A 22,384-nucleotide genomic window follows, 5' to 3' on the forward strand; every position below is an offset into this window, starting at 1 on the left:
GCTGGTGACAAATGCATGAGAGACATGCCAGAGTGTCCTGAGTGTACACAGGTACCATGTCCTGCTCAGCAGGGCTGGGGGATATGGAGAAAATCAAATATCATGATATTTTTTGACTAAATACCTCAATATCAATACCGCAATAATATTGTAGTCTTGGCTATTGGTGCTTTTACAAAAATATGCACACAATAAGATTTGAGAAATAATCATTAGTTATGTTGATATAATAACTAAGTGGGTAAAGGCAAATAATGGAACGGCTAGAACTGTCTGGTGTGTTCAGAAAAGTACATCACTTTACTATAATGCAGCCTTTAAAACCAGGAAAAGACAACACTTACGCCATATTACGATATCCAAAATCTAAGACGATATCTAGTCTCATATCACGATATCGATATAATATCGATAAATTACCCAGCTCTACCGCTCAGTTATATGAAGCACTAACAAATAAGAAGAGATGAAGACTACAGACAAACCCTCAGCCTGGTTTTGATCATGGTAACTATACCTGGAGATCACGTAAATCGTTTCAACATCAACAATCACACATCTTAAAAACAAAACGCTCCTTTAGTGAAGACAAAAATAAGATAATTCAAGGCTATCTGCAAGTAAAGCAGTAGAAGTCTGAGATATATGCACAGGTTCATTTTAACTCATGGAGGTGAAGTCTTTTGATTTTGTTAGGGCACGGACATGTGACACATGAGGGGGGTGCGTTTGTGGAGGCTGATTTAACCCAGGCAGCTGGAGGTGTGTGGGAGACTTGTGGAGGACATTCAGATTCAGAACGAGGAAGACGGAAACAAGCACACTGCTGCTGCCAGCTAGGTCTCACTCTCACATGAAATGCACAGACGCAGGGAGATTAATGTTATGAGCTAGGTTAGCCTTTTAGAAGTTGTGTTTTGTTGTTCAATGAGCCCAGGTTAGCTTAACGTAACAATCTTGAATTCTCTTCCTTACATTGCTGAACAACTTATACAACTAAAATAAATAATCATGTTCCAATTTGTTCAACACTTATACTAACCCTTTTGGACTCCTATACAACCAAACGTAACAAGATAGACAACCTGAATAATGTGTTGAGCGCCATGGTACCTCTTCTCTACTACTCTTAACACAAGTCTGTGTCTGCTGCCCTTCCCCCTCATTTTCTGCTCTCCTGAACCTTAACTTATCAGGCAAGCCGCCTCACTCTGACCCCCAACACGCAACACCCAGCCCCCACTGCAACAGGGACAGGGTAAAGGGGGGTGTAACATGTCCTGGATATGTGAGGTGGAATGCTTATGCTGAGAGGATTTGCTGGAGAAAGGCAGGGGTCTGATAAGCCTGGTGGGTGGAGAGAGTGTGGGATGGATGTAGAGGAGGGAGGGAAGGAGAGACAGCACTGTGAACTCAATCAGATGGGGAGGTACAAAGGGGAGGGCAGACAGACAGAAGTTTGACATACTTAAGACAAAGACCACAGCAATTGAGAGTTGTTTTCAGCCAATGAGGAAGGAGCATCTGTGTGTAACTACTTTATCACAACAGCATAGGAGTTAGATTTTGCATGTGGAAAGAAAACGGAGACTCTGGGGCATAATCCGAGTCCACTGACAACTCTGGATAGTGAAGAGAAGAAACAGCAGGAGACCAGAGCTGCAGGAAGCCAACATACCAACATACCACTACAAAATAGATAAGGCTTTAGGAGGGAACCTCCAAAAACACACCAAACGCTCTTTCAACTTTACATAAGGACAGGAGGGGGAAAAGTAACCCTGTTTCCAGGAGAGGAGTTGAGAGTTGAAGGGATAAAGAGATAACTAAAAACGTCTTTGTTAAAGTGTAAGGGGAGAGCGTGTGCGTGGAGGACTGACTGGACAGAAGTGGTCTGACTGACTGGATAGAAGTGGTCTTGAGAAGAAGTGAGAAAAGCGTTAACAATCTGGAGGACGAACACCAAGAGGTCTACCGGGCCCCACAGCACAATGTGAGTACAAGTGCAGCTGCATCACTCAGACACTTTTAAATCATTTCATTATGATTTAACCGCTGAGACATCTTTATCTTCATACAACTGATAGTGAAAAAGAGCAAAAATATCTTATTTACTACTAATAAAGAACATAAAGCAACAAGTCTAAGAGGTTTGAGAGACAGAATTAATTATTGCAGCTGATAGAATAAATAGAAACAATTTTTTTTTAACAATACAAAATCTCCCTGCAGCATCCAACATTCATCCAACAACACTGCAAGAACTAGCTGAGCATCTACATTATGGCATGCAAACTATGAAAAGTTTAGAATCAATCAAGCTACGTTACCTTAGTTGCACAATAGTCCCAGATTTAGAATTCCTTAATTAAAACAAGGACATGACGTATTATTTAAAAAATGCTATTCAAACAATAGTAAGAACAGTGAGTAAAATGGGTGGAGAGCCTAAATGTATTTTCAGTAAGGGGCACAATGAGTCACCTCACACACATGCATGTGCGCATACACACTTTCCTGCCAGTCCTTCCTACGTGACCCTCCACCTTAAAACAACACTTGGGACAACAATGGGAAAGAGACGTGGAAAATAAACAATGCTCAAGCACCCAGGACAGCATCGTCAAGATTATCTTCCACCGTCAATTCTGATGTGAAAAAGAAGCACAATCTGAGGAGTCATTTTACTTAGAGTGGCTTGCATAAGTTTACACACCCATGCTAAAGTTGACTAAAGTGAGGAATAAAAAAAAAAAAATCTTTGTGAATGAATAATGTATCGTAAATAAATAAATGTTCTTCCTTAAAATACAGGGGGCATAAGTAAGTACACCCCTATGTTAAATTCCCATAGAGGCAGGCAGATTTTTATTTTTAAAAGGCCAGTTATTTCATGGATCAAGGATACTATCCATCCTGATAAAGTGCCCTTGGCCTTTGGAATTAAAATAGCCCCACATCATCACATACCCTTCACCATACCTAGAGATTGGCATGGGGTACTTTCCATAAGATCATCTCTCAATGCAAATCAAAATAGCTATTAGGCTAACTGAAATAAAACCATGCCAATCTCTAGGTATGGTGAAGGGTACGTGATGATGATGTGGGGCTATTTTAATTCCAAAGGCCAAGGGAACTTTATCAGGATGCATAGTATCCTGGATCCATGAAATAACTGGCCTTTAAAAATAAAAATGGAGTGTAAGGCTGTTCTGTGAAGAAAATAACATGAAGTTGAACATGGCTTTATTTAATTTTCCGGAGCCAGCCATTACAGGCTTTGTAACCGTTTTTATAATCATAATCCAATTCTCGTAATTTATAAAACGGACGTCAACATTGCACATAGTTCTGATGCAGTGGACGCTAGCATTAACCTAGCCACATTATTCTGAGTCTGAACTGTAACGTTACACAGGGTGCGATTTGTGAATGCACAACAAAACAAAACACGCAAGAATAAAATCCCTCTTTCAATACCATGAATATAGGGCCACTTGGCCAGCCATGCCAAAACACTTATTTATGCACTCCAATATTCAATGTAAAATAATCTCAAAATGAAATAGCACAACGTGGTGTCAACATAAAACACAGCGCTCTCAAGCCAGAGAGCAAAGTTCACTTTGCGGCGAAAAAACATTCACACAGGAAACGCTTGTTTGTTCCTCAGGAGTGTTTAAATCCAAACCACAATCTTTTTTTTCTAACCTTAATTCGTCTCGCCTCATGACGCTCACTTTTCCTGGCACAACTCAACCAACGTTACCATGTACGGTGGAGGACATGGGCAAACGTACTGCAACTTAATGAAACACACAAATAGACAAAACACAAGCATATTAAGAAAACATCTTCATTCAACACACACACGCGCTGCAAATAAACAACCAATTACAGAAATGCGCTGAAAAAAAAACACTGCATCCAGTTTACACAACGGAAGTTCTCCATGCCTATAGGGGGAGCGCTAAGTGGAACAGCGTGATTTTCGACGCAACAGCTGAAATGTTATGTTGCGCATGAACATAGTGTTTAAACTTTACAGAGACAACCAAATAAAATATTGACTACTTTTGAAAACAGAATTTCCAGTTTTGTAAGTTTTGATTAGTTTTTATATATTAAAAAACAAATATTGAACAGGTGGTTGCCAAAGGGGGCAACCAGAGGCCATGAAACGGTTGCCAATTGACTCAATCTGGTTGCCAACCGGGCAACAGTTACTGTCAATCCCTGGAAGCCTCAACGTCAGAGCATCTTGGTGTTGCACACGTACAATAAAGTATACCAATATGGTACTTTATGATATGTCTTGAGCTATTAAATTACCTTGAGAGTTACCACCATTGAAATTTAACAAATAATTCATGCATGTCCCCTTAAAAGCAAAAAGTAAAGATTGCTGAATGTCAAAGCACCCAGAATTCGTCGTTTTGGCTAAAAGGAAAGACAGACAGGTTGACTATGTCATCCTTACTGGGATTTTTCCAAAACTGGTTACTCGTACAAATAAACAAACACAAATAGACTGATGCAAGTTAGCCTTCATCTCTCTACTACACAAACTACATTTAGCAATTATATCCCCTTTCCTTTTGGACAATCAGCTCTCTGATAATCATCACCTTACAGAAGACATCACACAAGGCTTGCTTCCTGACAGATAAAACCTTCAACCTCTTTGTGAACCCAGAGCCACTAAGCCTCTGAAGAGTGGAATTTGATGAGGTACAAAAGTATTGTGTAATTATGGCACCAAAACACTATACTCATCCAGTCTCTCAAGACATGTTTTCCACAAATATAGCCTCCGACATGCTAATTGGAGCTGACCAACAGTTTCAAAACAATTCTGTAAGCTCTGTCACTGATTCTGATAACATTTCTATTTCCATCTCACACTCCATCTCAATTTGTTTATTTTTCTATTATTCTATATTTTAGTTTACTATGAATATGACTGGTACTCTAGAGAAGGGGGCCCACCACCAGGCATTGGACCTGTCCGAGGAACTACCGCCTCATCACTACCACCACCAGCATCTTCACCACTCCAACTCCCTGGCCTCCACCACCGCTGTGGGTGGAGGCAGAGAAACACCTTCACGTGTAGTTGTACCTCCTCCTTATTCTGCAGCGGAGAGCGGTGGTGGGGGCAGTGAAGGTCCACTGGAGCTGCGGGGGTCCCTGGACTGCTGGGCCTGCTCGGTGCTGGTGACGGCTCAGAACCTGATTATTGCCACGATAAACGCCTGCCTCGCTGGACTGGTGTTCGGGACCATCCTGACACCGGCCATTGTCATGGTGGTATTTGGCTTCCTCTGCCACTCTACAGTAAGAAACGGGGAGATAGGGGAGAGGTTGGATGAGTGAGACTGAGCACTGTATGTATGTTGAAGGATTTTTTTATGAGAGTGTGGGGGCTCTTTTTCTGCAAGGCTGTCATCTACAACTGGCCAATTAGCAGTCACACTGTAACTGGCTTTGTTTGGACAATTTTAATCTCAGCTCTAGACTTCCCATTTATTCCGTGGGAGAATTCATTTAACAAAGCATATGGACATTTGGTGCAAACTTCTGTGCAGAAATTCGTTGTTTTACTGCTCTGTTGCAATTGGACACAATTTACCACTGGTTAATACTTCCATACTATTTTATCAGACACATAAATCATCTGTTGAGAATAAATAATATTTTCCCTCGAAAAAAAAAAAAAAAAAAAAAAAGGATAAATGTTTACACACACACATTTGCTACATCTAAACAAAAAATGAGAGTAACTGGGAGATGGCTACATCCATCTTTTAATAAAAGATCTAAACTCAAAGTCCTAATCTCATAACTTTGATCCAAAAGTTTGAAATAGTTCTGCCTGGGGAATTAGGGTGGGGTTTGGCTCCGTCAGCGATGAGAGATTTTCTAATCAGATAAGTCTGACGTTGTTTCAGATGTTGAGGAACTGGAAAAACTGGAGGGGGCGAGGGGTCAGGAGTCTAAGGAGCCAGACGTCAAAACCTGAAACTTTCAAAGACTGTTTGGTAGCTAGTTGAGAATTAAAGCATGCTTTGGAATAGCAAAAATATAAAAATGCATTTCAGAACAGCTGAAAAAATAAAAGAGACATGTAACTCAAACAAAACCACCTACTTGACCCATTAGTCAGTAAGCATTAATCTGGGCTACCCTCAAATATCATCACGGTTCAGAGACTTTTAATGCATACCGATGGCATTTCTGTAGGCCGACGACCTCTTTAATGACTGAAGAGACCAGGATTCTGTTCTCCTGCTTGTTCACAATTAGGCCTCATGTGACAGCAGCTTAGAGAGGGATTAACCAGGACCTGGGAGGATGGAGAGAGGGTGAGAAATCAAAAGAAAAAAGGGGTGAGAATAAAAAGCATAGAAAGACAGATGGGATAAGTATTTAGGGTTCTTGGAATTGAACAGGCAACATTGAGAACACTTACTTGAGGGAATTCTGTTTGTCATCCAGAAACACACCAAACACAATATTCCACATGAGAAAAAATAAACACACTCTAAAGAGGGTTTTCTCCATAAAACCTGGCTCAGATCTGGAGCAATTCAGGAAGCATACATGTCTACATCTTATCTGTTACAACTCTCAAAGATGCACTGCACCGTGTACTGCAGTTTAAACCATCTCTCTCGCTCTCGCTTGTACTTATCCCCAACTCCCTCAATGTTTTGCTTTCCTCTCCAGATGGAATTTCTTTCTGACCAGCTGTAACTCTACATCTATCAGGATATCATCACAATATAGATGCAACTATCAAGATCTGGAAATTAACATTTTAAGGCTTTTTACAACTGTCAGAGTCCTTATATTATATAACTACTAAACTACTGCTCCATTTTCTCCTAAAAAAATTAATCAAACCAGCTTAATCTTAAATACAGAAATGTTTAACTTTTTAGCTTATCATTACCTTGTCAGCATGCCATCTACTAAAATAAATATTCTTCTCCCCCCTGAACTTCATCAGTCCTGAAAACTTTTACTCTCTGCATTTTCCTAATGCACTCGAGTGTTCCCTTCATCCTTCATTGGGCGATAAGGATGATTCAGGCCTGCTGTCTCTCCATTACTCTCCCACACTCAAATCTGGACCCTTTTACCTCCTCTCCCACTACCCGTGTTTGGCTCAGAAACACGTAAATATGCTTCAACATACAGTTTATACTGATCAACAGTAGTTTCTACCAAGATCCTGGTAAAAGTTTGATTCATTTTATTCATGTCAAAACAAAATTTAGTGGCCTACTGATTCAGTGCATGTGAGCATGTGAGAGATCTCCAACTACCAACTAGTGTCTGTCCTCACCTCAGACACACATACCACATAGAGTATGTCATCTTTTGTACTGTTCTTCCCTGCACTTCACACAAGTATTTAAAGAATAAAAGAAAAAATATCACCCATTCTGTGCTACAACTGTATCCATTTTAAAATATGACATTCCAAATTTTAAATATATAATGCCATTGCAGTAGAGGGCCCAAACAGTGCATCCATTCTGCCCAGCTGCTGTGCAGCTGGACCCGACCTTTGACCTCAATCTGAAAGTTTTTCCTCAGCATGAATAAACAAGATCATAATAAATTCAGTTTACAAGAAACAGGATTATTACTGGATAGTAGGGGTGGGCGATATGGACAAAAAAATAATATTGATATTTTTGCCGATAACGATAATTAGACAATATCCTTTTAAAATGTGTTTTTAAAAGTCGGAGTTACTTAATCACTGATGATAATAATTGGCACAATGTTGAATGCAAACAGTTCTTATTTATTTTCTTTAAAATGTAAGTATTCAAGTAAAAAAAATGCAAAGACAAAATACTAATTGAACTAGTGTAGGAACATTGAACTCTGAGTAAACATTCAGTTGTACACCTCTGCTGTAATGTAAATTGTGCAGCATGAAATGAAACAAGCAAGATGAAATCATAACAATAAAGGCTCTGTTCTGTAACATATTGTACACAACCATGTCCTTATTGAAAGCAGTCCTGGAGCTGGAATAGGGCAGTGTCAGGCCAGGTTTTGAATAGTCCTTCTGACCAGGATTTATTATCCATTCATTATGCACAAAAATGCACAGTCCTCCGCCTCTGGTCTTGCCGGAGTTCTTTTCTCATCCTGCCGGTAGATAGCTCGCTGCGCTAGATGCCGACAACAACCCACGGAGCGCCCGGTCAGGCTATGTCCTCTGGGATGTTATGAGCCACCTGGAAGGCTCTTGTAACGGCTGTTATCATAGTCCTATATTGATTAGTTTAACGTAGCCGTACTTGTATAAATATACATCAACAGGAGAGCTAGTGGCCGCTGCACAATCGCGCGCCGCCATCTTTGTTGACATGAGTGAATGTGTAGTGTTCCAATGCGTGTTTTCAAGTGTTTTTTTTTTTAAAGTAATTTAAATACTCGATAATGTCAATTTGCACATCGTTAACACAACAATGACGATATTATCGTAGACGATATATATATCGCCCACCCCTACTGGATAGAAACCAGTTTGATACCCAGACAGAACACAGTTCTGACAGTGATTTGGAAAAGCGAAAGAGTAGTACCTTTTTTTTTTCTTTTTTAAATTGGATTTTTCATGTATGAATGTGCAACTGTGTGAGAGTAGCGGATCCCTGAAACTGTATTACGCTCAGTGAAGCTACCCTGGTCAAATAAAGATTTATAAAACTTGTCGACACAATTGGCACACTGATTAAATAAACTTACCTCAACATCCTGCAGCCATATCATTACAACTGCTGTCTTTCTTCTCACGGCTCCCCAGGTCCGCCCTCATGGGACGACCCCCTACTGCTCAGACCTGCTGACTGACGGAGGCTGCGTGGCTCTGCTGGTAGTGGGCTTCCTCTTGGTCACCCCTCTGCTGGTCCTGGCACTGGCTGCATACTGTCGCCTGGCCAGACACCTTCAGCTGGGCCTGTGCTTCATCCCGTACAGCCGGGCCGTATACAAGAACCTGCCGGCCACGCGGCACCGTGGCCTGGGCACAGGCTGCTGCGGCGGCGGACATGGAACCAATGGTAGCGGGAAGGGAAAGGTCTGGGTGTGAGATGAAGATGGGAGGAAAGCATAAAGAGAGGGGGGGGGGACCATTAGATAAAGAATATGAAGAGAACTTGAGGGGATGACTAAAAAGGACATGGACGTGAGGATGTAAGTGTACACCAGAGAAGGGAGGGCAATTACGGTAACAACCAGCTAAACATCCTGGAAGACAAGCTACACATCAGTTAAAACCATCGAAAGGAACTTAACTGCTGGTGTTAAAGAAAGGAGCAAATTATACTTAGGTTGTCATAGAAATATAAGCATCTAATCAGACCTGCATACAACCTTACAACCTTGTTCCTGAATGAAACAGGAAATAGAAAAACTGAAAATAGCACACATCACAAAAGTTGTATTGACACTAAACATAATTGTATCTTATCACATGTATGTTATGAAAAAAATATTTTCCTTATGTAGTTTTCTGTTAAGTTGTTGTTCAATTTCCTGTTATTTCCTTTTTATAAATAAAGTTTTTGGATTCAACTTGAGTCATGTCTATCCTGTATTAACATGGGGTGGGATGGGTTGAGTCTACTACTAGGAAAAGGAAAGGACTGTTTCCAGAACAAGTATCAGCCAACACCAATGTGAATGTAGTACACACAGTGCACTTTTCTGAGTGCCACCAGAGCTACAACGCACTTGGAAATACTATTGTTAGAAAATGTTCCATGAGAAATAAGGTCTTAAAAAAATGATTACAGTGGAATTTATAAAATGCATGTAGGTAAAGCCAGCCTTGTGAATGAGCACACAAAACCTTTACTGTGATAGGCCTAACAGTGTGGTCACTGTCTCCCCCAAACTTTGAAAGTGTGACGACACGAGACAAATATATTGGGAAAACTGGTCTCATTAAATCACACATGTACCATAACTATAAATAGTAAGTTATATGAAGAAAAATAATTGGGGCTGTTTTGGCTGAGACCAAGTTGCAGTACTGAGATGAATACAAGTATACTATAAGCCTGTGGTTCCCAACCTTTTTGGCTTGTGACACAGTAATCCACAAAAAGGGAAAAGATCCACATGAAGTAGGTTCATATTGCCCAATCTCCCTTTAAAATTTAGATGGAAAATGACTTGCCAAAATCTTAGCTAACAGGCTCAATCCATTAATGACATAACTAATTCACGTAGATCAAACAGACTTCATACCCAATAGAAACTCAACTTTTAATCTGAAACAACTTTATTATTTACACCAAAAGACGAGGAAATGAAGATCGGTCATAGTCTCCCTCGATGCTGAAAAAGCCTTCGACCAGATTGAATGGCCGTATCTCTTTGAGGTCCTCCGAAGGTTTAATATTGGATGCAGGTTCCTAGCGTGGATTGAGCTTCTTTATAAATGCCCAACAGCGCAAATCCTTACCAATCAAACAATATCCCCTTCGTTCAAGTTACTCAGAGGAACAAGGCAAGGTTGCCCTCTGTCTGCATTAATATTTGCACTAGCCATAGAACCGCTTGCCCAAAGTATAAGACTGGATCCCCATCCATCCATCTTCGTCCGCTTATCCGGTGTCGGGTCGCGGGGGGAGCAGCTCCAGCAGGGGACCCCAAACTTCCCTTTCCCGAGCAACATTAACCAGCTCCGACTGGGGATCCGGCGTTCCCAGGCCAGGTTGGAGATATAATCCCTCCACCTAGTCCTGGGTCTTCCCGAGGCCTCCTCCCAGCTGGACGTGCCTGGAACACCTCCCTAGGGAGGCGCCCAGGGGGCATCCTTACCAGATGCCCGAACCACCTCAACTGGCTCCTTTCGACGCAAAGGAGCAGCGGCTCTACTCCGAGCTCCTCACGGATGACTGAGCTTCTCACCCTATCTCTAAGGGAGACGCCAGCCACCCTCCTGAGGAAACCCATTTCGGCCGCTTGTTCTGGATCCCCAGAAAGCATAATTAGAGAAGTCTTTCAGTATAATTTTAACTTGCTTATCATTCTACCTGGGTAACATGGACGCTAAATTACCAAAGAAAGACCGGTACCTCCTAAAAATCTTCATGGCTGCAAGCAAAAAAGCCATAACAAGAAGATGGCTCAACACAGAACCTCCCACGGTTAAGTGGAGAGTCATAATTAAAGATATCCAAACTATGGAACTACTGACTTTTAGCCTCAGATTACAAAAGGGACAAAGGTGATGCCCTCTGGGAAAAATGGAACGCCTATATTATAAGATGGGGGGATAGCCTGCCTTGATGCCTAGTATATTTTGGCTAAGGAAAACATTGACCATATTGCTGTAATCAATGGCGACCTACTCGCATCCCCACAGTTCTCTCATGTTTTGTTCTTGTATATGTGCGCAAGTGTGTGTGTGTGCGCCAATAGGAGTATGTTTTGACTTTTTGGACATATGAGAGTAAGTGAACACGTGCACGTTTGTGTTCAGGTGCGCAGGCATGTGTGTGCCTTTTCTGTTTTTGTTTCTCGCTTTTCCCTTTTTTGTTGTTTCTTTTATTTCAATAAGGGCACTACGTGGCTAGCATTTGATTTATATTGTCTCATCATATTGTAACCACACTTACTGATCTGTTTACGAATCCACAAATAACCATCCCAACAATCTTAGAAAAAAAAAATAATAATCTAGGCATTGAGGTCACAAAATGCCACTCCTCTCTCTTTCAAGCCAATTTTCAACCGTTGATAGATAGGCTGCAAAACAAAATACAGTTCGAGAACCCTCTCGATATCTCTATTAAGATGGTCTTCCTCCCCCAGTTGCTTTACCTAATGCAAAATATTCCAATCTTTCTGCAGAAAGCATTTTTAAAAGATTGGACTCAATAATACTACCCTTTCTATGGAATTATAAAGCTCATAGGATAAATAGGAAGCATCTCTCCAAACCAAAACATTATGGGGGCCTAGCTCTCCCTAATTTCATGCTATATCACTGGGCTTCTGCCATTCAATCCTGGAAGCCCTTGGTTTCTTACCTGTCACAATGAAAGTTATAAAATACCTACTACACTGTATTACGCTGTGCAATTAATCAAAATTTAAATCGTGATTATAATTGCGGCTCCCAATGATCACAAAAACAGAATAATCAAGAAAAACAATTATTTAGATTTAGTTTACGTTTTGCAAGTAAACTCTTATTTTCTCTTGTGTTCTGAATGAAAAAATAATAGAGCAGCCCTACTATACCTCCTGAATGAGTTAGATGAGTAGAAGTAGTAGATTGGGGATTGGGTAGGCTATAGAGGAATGAAATTATCTTTTATGCACTCTAACTTTTTTTTTTATATAGCCATTTTTTATTTTCTTTATTTCTACCCTCGTTCTTTAGCGTTTTTTCGGTTTTGCACTATAACCTTTAATTCTGTTTTTCTGTAACAAATATTTTACGTATACAGATTAATAGTTGTAATTTTACTTTCACCATTGTAAAAAAATTAAAAATAAAACGAGTGCTGACTTGACTAATTCACTGTCTGTACAATAATCTGTAGCTCAATAAAAAAAAAATGTAAACTAAATGTTGAATGAATGTGACCCCATTCAAATGTAGTCTATTTGAGTTGTTAAATTAGGCAAAATGTTTTTCCTACTACGATTGATTTGGTCAGAATGTTTTTAAAGGCCTGATAATTTAAATGTGTCCAGTAATTGAAATTGAAAAGATGTTTTGCTTTCCTCTTCTGTCAATCATCTCACGACCCACATGAGATTAATTATGGGAACCACTGCTATTAACCATTTTTCATTGGGATGGCCTTATCAATCGAAGATGCAGACTGCAAAGGGACTAAAACCCAATATCAATTACTTTACCTTCAGTAAATTCGTGAATATGCAGCACACAACATTTTATGCTTTAAACATGTCTCTACATCACAATCATTTTGTGCAACAGTATAGATAACTCATTTAAAATTAGTATCCTATAGGTAACCTGGATTAATCAATCACCCAATTCTCAGGCACAAGTACACTATAATTTAGTTATTTTCATTCACATGTTATCAGGGGAGAGCGCGAACGCAGTCCCCCACTACCAGAAATTATGCAGTCGAGATTCCCACATTTGGGGAATTCGCAGAGGTCAGCTCAGCCGGAGTGCAATGGCCAAGCCTCACCCTGGGTGAACCACCTTCTTGATCATGGTATCTCCCCTGCCAGGTAAGTATGAGTTGTACAGATCAGAGACGGGGGAGTCTTTCACAGAAACACCATGCTGACTGATGGTGCTGACAATATAGAAATGACCAAAACCACTGACTATGAGAGGGTGAGACTCTCCAGGAATTTAATACATAAGAAACAGGTTGGTACTAAGGCTGGCAAAGGTTATTTACGTGATTATTTTACTTGAGGAGAACTGAGACATCCCATCATGCAATGCTGTATTTCCATATCAAAAGCTAACCTAAAATCACCAGTTGTATTTATATCACTCCAAAAAAAACCAGAAAATGAGTAACAGCCCAACAGCAAGTTTAAATAAACATGAAAGCATACTGTAATCACAAGTTGTTTTATCCACATTTGAAATTCAGAGGAAAGAATAAAAACACATGTGTTCCCTTACATTACAACCACTTCTTCCCGTTTCTTTATTTACTGCTGGTGGTCAACTGCCATTCCTGCTACTGCAGTGACACCTACTGGTCTGGAGTGTGAACAACACTATTTATTAAACATTGGTCTATGTGTTCCTCTGTATGCAAGTACAGAGACACAAAGAAATCATTTATGGCGTTTTTCCATTACATGGTACCTGCTCCACTCGCCTTTTTTGGTTTTCCATTACAAAATAAAAAGTCCCTGGTACCTGTTTACAGGTACTGTTTTTAGTACCACCTCCGTCGAGGTTCCGAGCGAGCTGAGGCGATACCAAAAGGTGACGTGAAAACCCGCAGACTACTGATTGGTCGGAGAGAAATATCACTAATCACTGCGTCATCATTGCTAACAACAGACGGGGGTGTCCTGAACAAACCTGCCATTTTAAATAGTTTAGCCAGTGGTGGGTTTTTTTTGCTGCCTCCGGCTTCTTTTGAAACAAAGTTTGTCTTCTGGCTGTCGCAACAACCACATGCCGAGAGTCAAAAACAACACCCCTTCGACGTTCTGTGTGTGTCGGTGTCACTATGACGACCAGCCACGCTCGCCTTGGGCATGAGGTGGTACTAAATCTGCAATGGAAAATGGAGAACGGGGCAACGCGGCTGAGTAGAGTCGAGTAGGTACCATGTAATGGAAAAACACCATTAGATAACAAAAAATAAAGTGCACACATATTGAAAGTATGTGTCTCTCTTTTGACATGTCACCAGAAAGCAGACTGGAAAACAGCGACAGAAATTATGCAGAGATTATTTTCACTTTTGGGGAATGAGCTAGCCTAATAATCAGACTAAACTGACATCATGTCATTTCAAAACTACAGTGTAATAAAGCTAAACAACACAATTGGACATGTTTGAGGATCTACCAAGAAAAAAAATATATGTTTCACATTTTTCTCACATGTGGAAAGAACAGTAAACACAGCACATTTTCTTTTTACAATCCCATTGTCTCTCTCAACAGTTTACTGGTTTAATTTCATTTCCACTTCGCAATCTCCTGCTCTTAAAACGACAATTCTAGACATTATAAAAAAGTGGAAACACACTATACATAACAAAATAGAATACAGCTTAATGTTGTAACATTTAACTACACACTGTTTAAAGCAACACACAGCCCATACATAATATTATTAAACATAATGAATGAAATGTAACAATAACAGTGTAATAATATGAATGTGATTATATTAAACATTTAGAGGGGGGTGCACCGTTCCTGGAGGTACTGCAATACCAGGTCGATGCGTGGAGTGGACGGAGCAAGCCCCTATTCCATCTCCCAGTTCCAAAAATCAATTTAATATATGGTCCCCGGGTAGGGGACGTATCAGATATTAAACTGATAAGAACAGATACTACACTTGATCTTAGCCAAAAGGCCGAGAAGCGATACCCTCAGTGGGTCGCCGGTAAAGGGGTGATTCGCGGCACGGTTATTCTCACTGACGGGTCTAAAATTTGAAGTTACACTTTTGAGACAGTCGGGAAAATAACAGTAAAGTATGACCAACGACAGTAAAAAGAAAACGTCACAGAATCGCTAACAGCGTATTTTTAAAGAAAGAAATGTAACAAATGTGGCTCGCCGACTCTTCCTGGTCACGTGGTGTCTTATAAACCAATAGGAAATTAAAAGGGAGAATCACAATAAATAAAGACGCTACAGTACTTACAACTGTGTTTTTTTTCATAATGTTAACATTTAAAGGCTGATCATGACAAGAGTCCTCTGCGGGTGAAAACATATTGGCAGTTTATGACATCGTGTCTCCGTTTTCAAAAACAAATCGAGCTCCGACTGAGGTAAGGCATCACAAAAAAAAAACAGAAAGATCTACTTCATGTTGCTAGTGTTGTAAGAAGGGGTATATTTAACAATATTAAAGTAAAAAGCGAATGCAGTCCCTCTGAATTTGAAGCGAAAGAAAGCGGAATAAAGCAGAATTAGCAAAGCAATTGGTGTACTGGTCCAGCAGACCAAAACATTTGCAACGCAACAAAAACATGAGCTTGGCTCCATCTGGTGGACAATAAAATTAACTACACCATTTACGCTACCGAGATCGAAAAGTGGCTGATGGTCAGTCGCTGTGGTAGCTATCAGACATAAGCCGATCCTCTGGCAGCACATGCCGCTCACTACAGCAGCATTTGCCTTAGCTAACAGTCTGACCAACCCATAACAGATATTTAAAACAACTTTAGAGCAAACTAAACTATTACTTTACACTATAATAAAACGAAAAATAAATATTACCTTTGGCATGTTTAATAGTATAACGTGATCCCACAGACATTCCATCATATAAAGCTCCACGTCGTGGCACATTAACCAGGCATAACGTTTATTATTCACCAAAAGGCCATTTTGAATGAATAATGTAGCTAAACGTTACACGGCAACGTTTCGTTCGTGGGAATCAAGCCACTACGATAGCGAGGTTAACAATAGCTATGTTAGCTTTAATACGTTGGGTACATCGGCAAAGATATGAAATTACTTAACTGTTTGTCACTGACAGACCGTTGCCTAACGTTACCACTTCCAACTGCCGTTAAACGGTGTGCCGATAGAACACAACCGGCACAGGTCGGTGTAGTTAACGGCAAGTGCCGACAGGAGTACGATATGTCGCTGTAGGCCTAGCTACAACAGTGGCATATGCGATAAGGGCAAATGCAAATGCCGCTTTGGTGAGCAGCCGCCACAGGATTGGAATGTTAGCCACATTTCGGTCCGCGCTACTGCATTTAATGACATTTAAAATGGATATGCTAGCTATATAATTGACTAGCTAATCATTGCATTCGTAAAGTGAACATATTTTGGGGACCCAAAAATTAGGCTACGGCCCATTGAACTGGGAAGGACATGCTATTTACGTCAATTATGCTATCGTTAGCCTACGTCAACGTTAGCCTAAAGTCATTTTCTTCACTTTAAACTGTAACTGAATACACACAAATGCGTTAAAAAATAAACTACTTTAATAAGCTACACACGTTTTTAAAAAGATTTTCCAGGCAGCAAACTCACCTGGATGACCATGCGCCACTGATGGCTAAAAACTCGTCCACGCAACTCCAAAGTTATTTCCAAAGTCATGTCACGGTCATTCCTGCTGTCGTCCACTACGTATTCCAGAAAGGTCTTAATAAACATAGTAGAGAGCTATATATTTACTAATATATTCAAGCTATCATTAACTATATCGAGCACATGTAACGACAAGCGAAGAAGTAGGGTAAAAAGTTGTTAACTAGTTGTCGAAAAACACCTGCGTCGCGCCGCCGGTGTTGTGTCGATATGCTGCCTATCGATGTGACACTTAGCGGTTCTGCACATGCGTGGAAGCATTGATATTGGTCTATCAAAATCAAAATAAACTACAACTGGAATCTTAAATAAGGGAATACGATATTAAATGCACATATTCTTACCGTACACTTACTCCTGTCTGTAATCAAAAACATATAGCTATGTCATAATACTTACGGAAATAGGCCTACACAAAAAACACAAGGTAGCATTTTTCGACAAGGCACCATAAATCGTCAGAGCAAATTAACCGGAACCGGAGGGCAAGTGACAATGTGCGTTTGGTTTTATAAATGCCTGTATGTTGTTTTTTAATTATTCTTGGCTAATTTTATGCTTAAATAAATAAATGATAAAATAAATAAAATCCTTAATATAAAAATATAATAGCAGATCTACAAGAGCATATATAGGCTATAGGCTATATAAAAAAAAAGATATAGCCCTATTCACCAGTATTAACATACGTTTTTCAGGCATTCCTTAATAATGGGGTTAAACACAAACTTTGTACAGCAAAATAGAAAAGTATGATCACAATAAAGTGATAAAAGTCAACAGCCTTTACATAAACCTGTTTGTTGCTAAATGTCCTCATCCTAAATAAGTTATAAGATACAGTACACTAGTTTGTTGACTAGACTGTGAGTTGGTAGAGGTGATGAGCCATAAACAATAACATGACCATTGTCCAACAGTAAACCTGCTCTACATATCTGCTTTGCAACTCTTCTTCAATCAAATTGTTGGATCGCCACTGGTCCCAAAAATCTCTGATTGGTCCGGATGTATTTAACATGCATTTAGTTTTTACATCAACCTTGGATGAAAGGCATTATTGACAGGAAATATATGTGTGATCAAATATTGTATTTGTATTTAAAATGTCTGTCTGTATGAGTCCTCACAATGATTATCCTCCCACAATCTAAAAATCAACTCACCAGCCCAGAACTACTACAAAATGCATTGTGTGAAAACTTTATAAACAACTGGAGCACTGCAATTGCAAGAGTCTCTGAATAAAGACATTTAAAGTTAGTTTTTGATTGAACCAAGAGAAAACTGAACACAAGTCACACTGCTGCTCCACATTTTGCTTTCTAATCGTTGGCTGCACGTTTAGCCAGGTAATTACCTGTTAAGCCTGTGTGATCAAAGGAGGTCAAAAGGAGAAGGAAAAACAGGATGGACAGGATAGTGTGCTGCCATTCACAACACAAGGAGGACGAGTAGGACTTCTTGTTCTTTTCTTTCCTGACCATTTAGAAAAGGTAATAAAGGTAAGAAAATTGCAGCAAGTATTTGGATTCATATCTAAGATGTAGAAATCAAAGATTGGCAGTGCCTACTACATTTGATCCTTGGTCTTTTTTCTGTTTTCTGTTATGTGCCTTGTACTGTTTTTGTCTGTAAAATGTACAAAAATTCCAATAAATACATGGTTTAAAAAAAAAAAGATTGTCAGTGCAACAAAAATAAATAATACAGCGTTACACAGCATATGCCTATGTTTCTGTTTCCACAGCATGTCCAAGGCAGGAGATAGAACACCCTCTACAACTTCTGTTGACTCAGCCGCAATAGATGGGTAAGTTTAGATGGCATACGATTCTCACAGCATTTGTGCAGTTTTCTGATTGTGATAGACAAGCCAATATTGTGGAGATGCAGCTCTCTTTTGCATAGAACCATTAGTTGATCTACCACCAAATATATAACTCAGGGGGAAAAACATGGTAAGTGCAATAGTACAATGCTAACTATGCTGATGTGTATTGTGTGGTTGAGATATTTTCACTGTATAATCAAGGTGTCTTTAAATCTTGGTTGACATGTAAACACATGCATTTGCCCTTTCTCCCATTTATTGTTTGATTTATTGTTTATGTAGTAGCAAAGATGGTTCCCTATCGGGTTCAGTCTCAGAAGCACCCAAGAAATCATCGAAGAAGTCCAAGAAAAACACTGAGAGCATGATCAAAGTCTACAACTCTGTGCTCAACAGTGTTTTTGGGGCGGTAAGTAGCTGACATCCACATTTTGTGATTTTAATCTGTACAGTTTAATTGGATGTGTTATGGTACTTGAACTCTAGTGCAAGACACTGTTGAAACAGTTTAAGTTGTTGCTTTCTACTTTCAACACCAATTTCCAGATTTTTGCCATATTTAGACACACTTTTATTCAATAACGTGTTTGCGTTAATTTTGTTTTTTTTGTTTTCCTCACTGACAATTTAAGGCAACTTCAAATTGAATACACATTTTAAATAGCCATGGACTGAGAAAGGCCTGAGGATTACTAACATTTTTAAATGTATGTGATTAAGACCGAAAGGAATAGATCTCCACAATACAGTGGATACTCATAAGCAGGCACTGTGTGTCAGACATTAAAACATCAGAGTCAGAAGTGAGGTGGAAGTCAGGCAGCGTGTTTACAGTTTAGTGCCTGATCTTTCTCGAGCTGCTATCACTAAGCCTGACGTGTCTACAGTATTAGTGGCTCATTGGTTGAGGCTTACTGCCACACTTTATTAGGGTTATCCAAATGATGAGCACTGCCAAACACTTGATTCACCTTGAAAATACTTACCTTTTCCATTGTACATATGGACACTGATTTACAAACAGGGTCATACCTGAGACATGTCCTGTATGGCTTTTGTAATTTTATTGTGTCCATATCCGACATTAAAGTGCATAATCTTAATACACATGCTTATGAATTACAAAGTACATACACATCTTTGACATTAAACACAACACAGGAATTTAATCAAAAGTTGATACTTTGGTAGTATTTGCAGATCACATTTATCTTCCGAACTATAAAAATAGATTAACATTCTAAACATGTGTTTTACTGTTTCTGCAGGAGAGAGAATTAGCTCAGGCTGAGTTGGACGGTAAGTGTCCCTTCCACAGCTCATTGTCCACGTTATAGTAGATTACAGACTTGTTACAATTGTTAATATGTTAATAGTTCCATCTTAAGTGGCATATATATAAACCACATCTGGGACTGTTCTGATGTCTTTGTGATTCCTGACCTTTCTTACAGAGTTACAAGAGGCCTTCAAAGAGTTTGACTACGATCAAGATGGATACTTGAACTACAAGGATGTGGCTGAATGCATGAGGACCATGGGATACATGCCCACAGAAATGGAGCTGCTGGAGATAGTACAACAGATCAAGATGAGAAGTGAGCTGATAGAAGACCCTTAAAAAATAGAATACAAGGAGGCCGGGTTGGGTCAGTGGGTAGAGCAGGCGCACATATACTTTCAAATCCAACCTGTGACGATTTCCTGCGTGTCTTCCCCCTTTCTCACCTAGCTGTCCAGTCAAATAAAGGCAGAAAAGCCCCGAAAAATGATCTTAAAAAAAAAATAGAATACAAGCATACAATGTCTTTAAACTGACATGTCTCCTCTTCACAGTGGGCGGGTTAATGGATTTTGAAGACTTTACTGAGCTAATGGGACCCAGGATGATGGGAGAGACTGCTGACATGCTGGGACTCAAAGAGCTCCAGTCGGCCTTTGTACAGGTCAGTCAACTGATAATAAAACAATCCACGTAGTAACAAAATTACAGCAAAAGGAAAGAAAGGGTCAGACAGATGAGTTTTATTAACATGAGCGAATATATGCAACCTAACAAAGAACTTCCGTCAGGTTGTATACATCTCAGTGAATATGTTTAAAAAAAGTAAGGCCCCATATTGTAAAAAGAAAGATTTCCATGTGTTTTTTTAAATTATAAAGCAGGTCGAGGTGCTTTGTAAATACTGTAATGTAAATTACAGTTATATTCAGACAGACAGTATGAGTTTTTTTTTTATGAACATTAAAACATGTTCTATAGTAGAAACCCAAAATACAAGTATGAACCTAAAAATGAGCATACTATGGGGCCTTTAATAATTGGACACATTTCAACAAATGGAATTCTACTGTTAATTTGAGCAATTTCCTTGCATTTTTAAAACTCAGAAAGTTGTCAACCAATTTTCATCACTTTGTCCGTTTTGAAAAGTTTGACCTTGATGGAGATGGAAAGATCAACCAAGATGAGATGAAGGAGGCAATCAAGTCGATGCTGGGGGAAAAGCTGAAGAAAGGAGAACTGGAGGAGATCTTAAAGGAGCTGGACATTAACGCAGATGGAAGCATTGACTTTGAAGGTGAGAATAAGAAATTCAGGAACATTTATACATTTGACTTTTTGGCCAGAAGTGTGCATTTCATGCATGTGTACTAAACATCATTGGCACTTTGGTGTTTAGTCAGATAACTCAGCACTGACTCGATGTTTCGTCTTCTCTCTCCTTTCAGAGTTTGTGATGATGCTCTCCATTCGCTAGCTGCTAAAAAGACGCTTCTGAATCATTCTATAGATGGTTGGACACACACAACTAAAACCCAATATTGACAATATTTGTAAAGTAGGTATAGATCTACAACATTTTTGTGTGCCTAACTGTAATAATGACATGAATGATGGATTGTTGGGAAAGATGCTGTATGACTCTTGTGTAGCATCAAATATGGTGCATGCTGTCAACAGAGTTATTTCGAAAGATACATGGATGTTTTGCAGTGATATAACATGTAAATAAGACTGATGTTTTACTATTTTAATAAAGCAATCAAAATTTTTTTAAAACGTGCCTCTTAATTAAACAACAAGACCGTAATATAAAATATAATAAGTAATTAATGGACTCACCACATTTAAACCTCTCAAACAGACTTTATTCAAAAAACAAGTCTTTTATTACCTCCAGGTCATTGTCAAACAACAAAATGATTGAAGTAATTATCATCTGCTAGAGAATATAAGTTATATATAAATTAAATTCATTTCACATGTCAATTGTTAACAACAATGCAGCTTTGAGCTTTTTCAGAAATGGAGTCTTCAGAAATGGAGAAGCATTTGCACATCCAAAACCATGGTGCAGGTGTGTCCGGAAAAAAAAAGAAAGTCACATTTTAGAATAAAATCCCACATCCGGCCAACATTTGATGGTGGCACTGGAACCAACCATGAGATAAACTTATTTCCTATTTGAAAATCTAAAACACAACTGGTAACTCAATCTGCTTATTATTAATAACATCCAACTACTGTATATATGCACAATCAAGAAAGATCTGCAACATGCAGCATGTGATCTGGTGAAATTAAAGTCTCATTGTCAGAAAACAGAAATCAGGAGAGATACTAAACTCAGTGTTTCACAGGAGGAGAAGAGATAGACATGCCACTGCTACCACAGGAGTCAGGAAGTGGGCTTTAAGGAATGCACAGTCAGAAGTCTGAGGAATTGTCTG

General features: G+C 39.4%; 2 protein-coding genes, 1 long non-coding RNA gene and 2 other non-coding genes across 5 annotated transcripts; 2 read left to right on the top strand and 3 right to left on the bottom strand.

Moving 5' to 3' along the window:
• The first annotated feature begins 1,417 nt into the window (after positions 1-1,417).
• Positions 1,418-9,606, top strand: tmem88b (transmembrane protein 88 b). The gene is made up of 3 exons (XM_028564420.1): positions 1,418-1,993; positions 4,951-5,340; positions 8,837-9,606. Exons 2-3 carry the CDS (start codon positions 4,957-4,959, stop codon positions 9,119-9,121), a joined length of 669 nt encoding a protein of 222 aa, XP_028420221.1. The 5' UTR covers positions 1,418-1,993; positions 4,951-4,956; the 3' UTR covers positions 9,122-9,606.
• LOC114545865 (uncharacterized) lies at positions 4,513-17,032 on the bottom strand. The gene is made up of 4 exons (XR_003690945.1): positions 16,756-17,032; positions 8,779-9,111; positions 6,230-6,349; positions 4,513-5,335 (listed from the first exon to the last, which is right to left on the bottom strand). It is a non-coding gene; the product is annotated as an uncharacterized LOC114545865 (long non-coding RNA).
• On the bottom strand, positions 13,108-13,271 carry LOC114546247 (U1 spliceosomal RNA). Its single transcript, XR_003690993.1, has one exon. It is a non-coding gene; the product is annotated as a U1 spliceosomal RNA (small nuclear RNA).
• On the bottom strand, positions 14,919-15,109 carry LOC114546259 (U2 spliceosomal RNA). The gene has a single exon (XR_003691004.1). It is a non-coding gene; the product is annotated as a U2 spliceosomal RNA (small nuclear RNA).
• si:cabz01076231.1 (calcium-binding protein 2) lies at positions 15,426-21,505 on the top strand. Its single transcript, XM_028564421.1, has 9 exons — positions 15,426-15,521; positions 18,199-18,320; positions 18,566-18,628; positions 18,932-19,058; positions 19,918-19,948; positions 20,104-20,247; positions 20,486-20,595; positions 21,084-21,231; positions 21,383-21,505. Exons 3-9 carry the CDS (start codon positions 18,567-18,569, stop codon positions 21,409-21,411), a joined length of 651 nt encoding a protein of 216 aa, XP_028420222.1. The 5' UTR covers positions 15,426-15,521; positions 18,199-18,320; position 18,566; the 3' UTR covers positions 21,412-21,505.
• Positions 21,506-22,384: the final 879 nt, after the last annotated feature.

Source organism: Perca flavescens, chromosome 19 (assembly GCF_004354835.1).
Source record: "Perca flavescens isolate YP-PL-M2 chromosome 19, PFLA_1.0, whole genome shotgun sequence".
NCBI classification, from domain to species: Eukaryota; Metazoa; Chordata; class Actinopteri; order Perciformes; family Percidae; genus Perca; species Perca flavescens.

Coding starts and splice junctions, on each gene's coding strand:
- si:cabz01076231.1 (XM_028564421.1), top strand. CDS start 18,567: ATGTCCAAGGCAGGAGATAGAACACCCTCTACAACTTCTGTTGACTCA. Junction 20,248..20,485: donor ACAACAGATCAAGATGAGAA/GTGAGCTGATAG, acceptor TCCTCTTCACAG/TGGGCGGGTTAATGGATTTT. Junction 20,596..21,083: donor TCCAGTCGGCCTTTGTACAG/GTCAGTCAACTG, acceptor CGTTTTGAAAAG/TTTGACCTTGATGGAGATGG.
- tmem88b (XM_028564420.1), top strand. CDS start 4,957: ATGAATATGACTGGTACTCTAGAGAAGGGGGCCCACCACCAGGCATTG. Junction 5,341..8,836: donor GCTTCCTCTGCCACTCTACA/GTAAGAAACGGG, acceptor ACGGCTCCCCAG/GTCCGCCCTCATGGGACGAC.